The sequence below is a fragment of the Panicum virgatum genome, chromosome 9K (assembly GCF_016808335.1).
Source record: "Panicum virgatum strain AP13 chromosome 9K, P.virgatum_v5, whole genome shotgun sequence".
NCBI classification, from domain to species: Eukaryota; Viridiplantae; Streptophyta; class Magnoliopsida; order Poales; family Poaceae; genus Panicum; species Panicum virgatum.
This window is the reverse complement of record NC_053144.1, coordinates 24,988,922-24,997,904: the sequence shown is the minus strand read 5'-3', so window position 1 is coordinate 24,997,904 and position 8,983 is coordinate 24,988,922. Positions and strand designations below refer to the sequence as shown.

The 8,983-nt window shown below is 40.7% G+C and overlaps 1 protein-coding gene across 1 annotated transcript; it reads right to left on the bottom strand.

The window, feature by feature from the left end:
* Window positions 1–3,322: 3,322 nt before the first annotated feature.
* LOC120650945 (transcription factor-like protein DPB) lies at window positions 3,323–8,983 on the bottom strand. The gene is made up of 9 exons (XM_039928256.1): window positions 8,671–8,983; window positions 7,766–7,842; window positions 7,501–7,544; window positions 6,676–6,753; window positions 6,438–6,584; window positions 6,282–6,350; window positions 5,426–5,524; window positions 4,458–4,528; window positions 3,323–3,921 (listed from the first exon to the last, which is right to left on the bottom strand). Exons 1-9 carry the CDS (start codon window positions 8,859–8,861, stop codon window positions 3,690–3,692), a joined length of 1,008 nt encoding a protein of 335 aa, XP_039784190.1. The 5' UTR covers window positions 8,862–8,983; the 3' UTR covers window positions 3,323–3,689.

Here is an 8,983-nt window from a genome sequence, read left to right as displayed (position 1 = left end):
GAGGAGTTGTCTCGTAGTTCTAGGATCCGGCACTTTTTGATGTTTGGGGTGCATAGTACCGCAGCGGTACTTCGGCGAGGGGTTCTACATGGTGGTGGCTCTTTCGGTGTGGTGCGGTGGGCTCCTCTGCTGACTTCTGCTAACGTACGGCTGGAGTTGGAAGATCTGTGATCGTGTCTGCGTGATATGAAGACGGCGGCGGCATGGTGGAGGAGTCATGGTGGCCACTTGGCGTGCAGCAGGACTGCGGCGGCCAGCTCTGCACGGCAGCGGCTGGTCGGTGCAGGACATCGTCATGGACGACGGCGCTCGCGAGATGGGTTGCGTGTCAACTTCTTCTTGGGTAGTGGTAGCGTGGCGTGGAGGTTTTATATGGAATCGAGTTTGAATTGCATAACCGTGTTAATGTCCCATTCCAACCGGTTGTTTGAGTCGAGTTCAAGAGTTGTGTAGCCACGTTGACCGGTGTTGGTGTTGGTGTTGTGTTATTGTTGTAGTGCCCAGTTTGTGCGTTGTTTCTTCTTTTTAATATAATCGGCAGCTCTCCTGATTCGTTTAAAAAAAATAGTACTCCCTCTATATAGGATTTAGATGATGTTTTGGACAAGATTTGAGTCAAACATTGGGAATATAAATCATGAATAACTTTTAAGTTACTGAGTTTGAAAAATTGAAAATTATATGAATAGATTTGTCTTAAGAAATACTTTTATAAATATATATATATATCATTTTTCAACAAATATTTTTATAAAAATAAACGGTCAAAGTTATGTTTTGAAAATCGTGTCGCTATGGAGAGAGTATAGAATAACTCAACCTAGTATGTTTCAAAATTGTAGAGCCGAAGCAACGAGCAGGAAGAGAGGCGCCACCGTCTTATCCACACACGAGATGTCACCGACGACGCGCGCGCACGAGGTTTTTCTTGGCACGTGAGCTGACCCCCTTCGATCCCCGCCAAGTGCCAATCGATCGATCGATCCGCGCCTGGCCTATGCTCGTCCTGCTTGCCATCTATCCTTGTCACCATGGAAATCCATGGTATATAGCATTTCCTTTTTCTAGAGAGGAGTTAATGGAGAGACGATGACTAATCTGCACATGAGAAGACAAGAATTACCAGGCTTTTCAAAATTCCAAAATTATTTTGCGGCACATACATAAAATATTAAATCTAAACAAAATAAAAAAAAATTAATTACATAGTTTGCTTGTAAATTACGAATTTAATAAATCTAATTAGATCATGATTAGACAATAAATTGCTACAGTAAACATATACTAATGACAGATTAATTAGTTTTAAGAAATTCGTCTCTTAGTTTACAGACGAATCTCATAATTAGTTTTATAATTAGTCTATATTTAATACTTTAAATACGCAAAAAAATTATTTTAAAAAATTTACACCTTGCATCTAAACAAGGCCTACATCTGTCGAAAGATCCAGCGAGACTTTTAACTGACGATGGAAAGACTAGACGCAGACGAACGGGCGTGCAGAGCCGTTTTCCGCACGCGTGTTTCCACCCGTGCATGCCGGCGCCATCCCTGGCGTGCTGCTTTATGCCGTACGTGGACAAGTATGCAACTTCTGCCACTACCTACTTACCTAGCACAAAGCTAGCATCCACAAATCATCAAAGGGAGCAGGAAAAAAATGAAATGAGATTTGGCACTAGAAAACCGGTGCGGCTAGAAAAGGAAGAATAAAATTTCCAGGAACTATATGGCCTATCTGACTCGAGCAAGGCGGCTTCAAATCTTCTTATCTCCAAACTCTGAAGAAGATGGAAAGGAAGTTTGGTGTACCCCTAAAAACTCTTGGAGTACTCTCTCCGTTCTAAAATATAAAATATAGGTCGTTTTGACTTTTTTAGATTTATAATGTTTGCTATGCATCTAGATATATCATATGTCTAGATACATATTTAAAATATATGAATCTATAAAAGTCAAAACGACTTACATTTTGAAACGGATGGAGTAGAAGTTCACCATATTCACAAAAGCAGGGTACGTCACTTTGGGATACCCATTCTACGTCTCCAAGCAGCGGTCTCAAAACAGAGTCTATTCCATATATAAAAATTCAACAAGAGAGTCGTGTTCTTTTGGAGGTACTACTCATATAGGAATACGTATGTGCGCGTGCGTGCGCGTTCATATGAGCATGTACTTATGTGCACATAAACATTTGTGTTTGTATTAGTGAATATTTTGAAATTTAACGGTGTTGTGCACTTAAGTAGTATGCGACGTTCCTGTCGACAACGAGGCGCCTGTGGTGGAGTCAATCTCGAGGATTTGTCGGCTCAGTCTTCGAAGATGCTCATAGAGGTAGGATTTGCGTACGTGTGTTCATAGGGATGTGAGTGTGCGTACATTGTGAGAGTCTTAGTTGTATGGTGTAGTCTCAAAAAAAATTATAAAATAGACATTATAACAGAAAATTGAATATCGCTGTCCCGCTGTCGTTACTTGAATTAGACAATAATCACCGCTGGAGCGATGCATTGTCCTTGACTCCTTGACAGATTTTTGTTAAGAGCCGTTAGCACATCTGTTTTCTTCTTCCTTGTTTCTTTCATCCTTCCAAATCTCCCACCAAACTTGGTTCTACGGCAACAGCAGCTTCCCCTCCGACTCCGAGCAGGACAATCAAGCGTCTCACTGTCGACGGGAACGTTGCCTATCACTAAATGCACAATCCTGTTAAATCCCAGAATATCCGCTCCCATGAGGAGTCAAACCCATGACAAACCCAGAACCTCATGTGCTACCGAGACTTAACTACTAAGCTACATGCCCTTTCCCACAAAAAAAACTCCCTAGTTCTTCCTACCTGACTACCTGAGCAACAGATCCAAGCACCAATCTCTTTTTCCCCCCTAAGATAAGATCGAGCAGGGCAGTTTCTGCTCGTCTCCTGCACATCCGGCACAGCTGAATCCAAGCCGCCCAGGCGGCAGCTCCTTGTCTTCTCTGCTCGCCTCTTCCTCGGGCAAACGAGCGCTCATTGGTTCGTCGTCAAAATGAGGCGTAAACCTCTGTTCTTTCTGTTTTTTTAATCGACTACAATCCGTTTTCTCATCCTACCTGATGACGACTTGGAGTCTCAAGAATACAACGAACATGGTTGTTTTTGTTGACTCTCGAACGAATACAACGTACGATCAGCTTGGTTTCCAGCACACATACATGCTACACGAGTAGAAGCATAATCTGCAGCCGAAACAATAGTGGGAATTTGCTATACATGCCATCACGAGCGACTGAACTTGGAAATAAAAACAAGTTTGCTTTTTACCGTACAAGGTTTCAAATGCACTAACATAGCGTGCCTCTCTAATATCTGAATTCCTCGAACACAAAACTGACAAAAGAAGCATACAATATCCTGGAACATATTCTCATCTTAAATACCATGCCGACTATTTCCAGAAGATAGTACTAATAAGCAATTACACGGAACCTAAGGTTCTTTTCCTCAACAAGACAAGCAAAACCTAGGAGTTAAGTGAGCTAGGCGTCTAGCACGTCATGACGCCCATCAAACTACCATCAGCAAAGTTAGACCACCATTGCCCTACCGACATAATTTACAAGCATTTTTACATGTATAAAGCTAGCTGGGGAACAATAAACTAAAATATCTCATGAACCGCCAACATGGGTATCAATGCCTAGTGTTCATGCTTGACGCGCCCTTTTAGTATCCCTGGAATAGGAGGCGAGTTCGCTAGCCTAACACCTCTTGGCCTCGCAGGCTGTGGCAATTGATGCCAATAATTGTTTGGTGTACTTGAGCACTCACCTCCATTGGCAACAGGGGTTTGGGTGCCATCGGTTTCTTCTTTGCCAGATAACCCCATTGCTTTCAGTACAAAGGAATCATCCTGCAACTCAAATGGTGTGCTGCATTTTCAGAAAAATACGAGTCAGCAAGGGTTTACACTCAGGAGTCAGGAGCCTTTCATACTCAGTTATAATGACTAAATTGTTTCAGTGTTATTCTAGAATGTACATATGATGTTTGAAGGTAAGGCACAAATTTTGGAACTATCCATTGCAGAAATGAGAAAAAGCTCATCAGCTCAAGTGAAGCTAGTTAGATACTTAGATGTTCTTCACTGAATACTAATTCAAGGAACTGGGTATTCCATCTGCTATTAGATTGAACATTAAGTTCATAGAAGGGAGAAAGAAAATTATCAGGGCCTTGATAGACAGGTTACTTTCAAGTTTTTTCAGCCATCTAGCATCAACAAGTCATTAAAGAGAGTTTCATGTACAAATAGCAGAAAAATCATGCAATAAAATTGCTGAATCGTACAGAAAAAATGATATCACAGATCTAACAAGTTCTTATCAAGAAACTTATCACTTCATTGGCATTAAAATAAAAACAAGCTCACAATGTGAAGGAGAACAAAATAGAATTCTTGTTTTACCTATTGAAGTCAAAATGCACCAACTGCATATCTTCTGATATCTCCACTTCTACAGTTGCATGAGGACGTGTCTGTCACACAACAAAGGAGGTATTTGCCACAATGGTCAGGAAAAAGTGGGGGAACAAGCATAATGATGTAACACAAGGAATGCAAGTGATGAACGGTAGAATGCTGCACACGTAGCATCAATGCTGATGGTTCTTGTCCTTATACGTTCACTACGATACGACCAATTCATAATACAGTAAAACACACAAATGGCACTAGAAATTTTAAAATTCATAACAATACATTCAGAGTACCAGATCTGTTGTGCCCAATAAGACATACAGGGCTAACTTCTATTTCCTGTTTCGCTTTATGTTTCATCCAGTTTGTATCATTGATTACTCTTGTATTCAATCCATAAAAAGGAACAGAAAAAAAAACACCCTATTCAGGAATTTACTGTATGACCCACCAACCAGCAAATGACAGACAACCTGGTTAGTTCAGAGTATTTTGGAAACCAACTTGAATTCCACCTACTCAGCTGTCGTTCATATACTTGGAAAAACTAAACAATACATTGGCTCCTTAGGGATAAATCATGTACTGAAAACCTAGTAACAAATATCGAGATTTTGAAGGTAAGTACCATTATCAATCTAAAAAAATCTTGATTGATATGTAGTACGTGAGAGGAACAATGTTTCTCTTTTGACATGAGATGATAGAGAAATTGCTACTAAAATAAGAGAAGAAGCGTGGGCCCTGTGAAAACTGGGTACTGGATGGAATTCGAATGTTTCCTATCCAATCCGCGATGCATCTAGTTGCTACGATTGCTCTAAACTAGCTCAAAATGTTCTCGTTTTGAAACAGCAGAATGGAATCTTAGCAAGATCTGAGCACTGGCATTCAAACATAGTGATACAATTGTTCTCTAGGCCAATATATGAAGAAGATGATGCATTCCTTTTTACCTGAACTAGTATAAATGGCAAGGCCACTCCACCAGAAGGTGCATCTCCTGACCCATATAGCTGCTCATTTCGTTGTACCAAGTTTTGGAGGCTTACATACTTCATAAAAGAATCAATATAAGGTTCACAGAACATGAGAAAATATAAAAAAATCAAATGGAATAAAATGACTAACAGCTTGATTTAATTGTGAACTCTACAATCATTTCAATTCCAACATTAAACATGAGCGAACAGATATAATACTAACTCAATCTGCAATGGAGAAGTACAGTTAGCAATATATAGAGTTTTTAGAAACAATGACTTGCAACTAATGTTATGAACCATGATTGACAATACGTTCCAATAAAGAGACAACTCATTCGTTCTTAAATTATGCAATGCAAAAGCAGTAGCAATTAAGTCCTCTTAGCATGTGCATAAAAGGATCTTTCAAGACTCTAAAAAATAGCTATTACTAAGATCCATACAGCAACTGAACACAACTTTGCTTTAATTATACAATCAAACATAAACTCAAAAGGGGCTTTTGCATTAACATCTAATACAAAATGTAACAAAAGAGCAGTGCGGAAAGCTAGGCATTCGCTTAATCCTGTATGCACCGGATTGGTGTGGAACAGTAGTATGCACCAAGTACTCCGCCTAATTTTCAAGGTTCAGGTGAAGTTAATGTTTTAATGCAACAGAAACTATTGAGTTTATAATGCTGGATTCTTTTTATGAAGCAAAAAAAATGTCGCATAATAAATCAGTCACAATCCATGAGATTGCACAGGAAGAATATTTGCATTATCAGTTGACCATTGAAATATCACGTAATAGGATAAAATAGAACATGTTAAATCCTTACTTGATCTTGTAAATCCTGCAAATATGCACTTTTCTTGTCAACCCGACCTTTCAGTCCAACGATCTCTGTCTGCAGAATGTGCATAAACTTAATGAAATGATCAGACGACTAAGTAAACTGTCAGCAAATACAAATTATTTGAGGCAGGAGCAGAACCTTCAATTCTTCAATATCATTCATACTTGTCTTGGGCAAGCCTCTCCACTGTATCTCCTTTTTATCTTTAGATATAATCTCCATAGCCATTAGGACATTCAGCGCATCATAAACTCTTCGTCGGATATTCTTTTCATCATATTGTTGCTGCATTTTTCACATAATCAGAATACTGCACAGTGCACACAAGTACATGATGTGCATCTGGCTAAGAGTTGTAGTATTTCTTAGTTCTTACTGCGGAGGGATTATCAGGATCTGGAGAGTCAATATTAATGTTGGGGTCTGAAAACTCAGCGACCAGTTCATCAGCAACCTGAAAAGGCAGGCCACCATATGTATAAATTTTCTGAAGCAACAACAGTTGATAGAGGAGATGCAGGAGAACTGGAGAAATGAGCCTTGTTTCATATAAACAAAAAAATAATTAAGTGATCGAGGGCCAAACTAAATCACCCCATTTGTTATGCCAAGATCTATTCCTAACATAGATCAAAATCCCTAAATTTTTTATTTTTTAATAAGACCGATCGATCAGTATCCAAACTACAGTGAAGTTGTGCTATCCATAAATGTTTCTTCCCAGAATTGTCGTACGTTACTTAATAAGTTCTCTATCTTTTTTTTTCAAAAACCTGAGAAACTATAAACAACTGTGCAACACAGCCAACACTATTTGTGCTACTCATGTCCCAGAAAGGCACCAATGTGATATTAAAAAGAGGTGGCAAGCAAACTGTTATTCAGTGCATAGCAACCTTTGTCAACAAAAAAAGAGGACACAGTGGTAGTATAAACAAATGGAGACACCAGATCTTTTGCTGAAAATCCATATAGGAGTAAAGCATATCAGATGATTAGTTGAAACATGTTTGGTTTACTTCTAAAACTTTGAAGACGCATCTGTATGTACTGTAGTACTCTAATGGCAGTCTGTGCCTGAGTCTTGCTGGCTGCTATACTGAATTAGCTGTGCAAAAATGATGCTATACAATGTGACTACACATATAAGGCAACAAGACTAGATATTGGTTACATAGAAGAAAAAAAAAAGATAGAATACCTCATTGTAGGTTGTTCTCCCTTTGGTTTCAACTTTCTCACAGACTGGAAAAGAATAAGTAAGAAACTGCATGAGACTTTTTAACACTAACGTGAGGTGAAGTACTCATTAAACTGGCTGATTCAAAAGCACAGTACAGCACAGGTCGGATATGAACAAAATAAAGCAAAAACCAAACAAGCCTTCATGTTAGGTGCCCTTGAGAAAAAAGAGGAGAGAACCAACTTAATAAATTACACAGGTGGTAAGGAACTGTTCAAGCCACCTCTCATGCTGAATTGGCGCAATCCACGGCCATTTTTGTCAGGACCAACAGCACGCACCCCTCTCTTTTTCTTCTTGCTGCATTACAAACAGAGAACCAGCTGTGTTTATAAATAGGCTATGAGAATGGACAGGGAAATAAGTAGAAGTGTAGAACCAGGTATGATGCAAGATGAAGTTACCAAATATGAAACACAACAAATTGCAATGTGGTAGAGCGTTATGCGCATTAAATGTTAACAGTTCCAGATCAATTAATAAGCTAGAATATCCATATCCAACCACAGAAAAAGGGATGCAAATTTAACAGATAAATCAAATGTAGCAAAAAAAAAATCATCCAGAGTGATGTGCTCCATGCAAAGGTGCACATGAGCTGCTACAAGATCTAAATAAAAGGCCAGATGCAAGAATTTGTTATCTGTTAGTGATAGAATGAACAGATATAACACTGAATCTGGTGGGTTGCCACAAGCATTAGCTAGAATTCCAAATAACAATAAGTTGAGAAACGGAATTGAGACAATAGAGTTTATCAAGCATGCTGTGACACTAACAACAAAGTTGAGTGGCTTGTTTTAACATGCTACTACAAACAGTCATAACAACTTTCTCAGGTTCAAGTTCAACAGCATCCTCCAAACACGCTAGTGACCACTTCCACCAATTAAGCAATTCCGACACACCAGAACAAGCTAGCGACTACACATGAAGCAAATCTAGCGCCCGAACAAATGCAGATCGGCATGGTACCATTCACACAACCAAATCCCTTCAGTTCAACTACGCAAAACACCACTAGCTCACGCTGCACATCACACGGTCCTCGGAGCAAGTAATTAAGCTGGGGCGGAGCGTGCACCCACTCCAGCAACGACGGAATCAAAGGCGGCGTAGGTCACGAACCTCACGGCTGGCTGCGACGATGGCGCGTCGTCGGCCTGGAGGTCGAGTCCGTTGAGGCGGCGGGCCACGGTGCTCTCGCTGGCCGGCGTGGAGACCGAGGCAGAGGCCGACGGCGCGGGGCCGCCCCTGTCGGAGGGGGAGCCGCCCCCGGCGCCGGTGGACGCGGAAGTGGCCGGCCCGCCGGAGACCATCGCGGCCGGGGATCGGCCAGAATTGGGGCGGAGGCGGAGGGGAGAAACCCTAGCGACGCGACGAGAAGCGGGAGGGAATGGATGCTGGAGGGGAGGAGAGAGGAGAGGCAGAAGGGGCGGGC

Bases quoted from the DNA above. Each gene is read 5' to 3' on its own strand.
- LOC120650945 (XM_039928256.1), bottom strand. From the start codon at position 8,861: ATGGTCTCCGGCGGGCCGGCCACTTCCGCGTCCACCGGCGCCGGGGGC. The intron at 7,843-8,670 runs GTTCGTGACCTA...TTTGTAATGCAG, and splicing joins TCGTCGCAGCCAGCCGTGAG to CAAGAAGAAAAAGAGAGGGG. The intron at 7,545-7,765 runs GTGGCTTGAACA...ATTCTTTTCCAG, and splicing joins GCGCCAATTCAGCATGAGAG to TCTGTGAGAAAGTTGAAACC.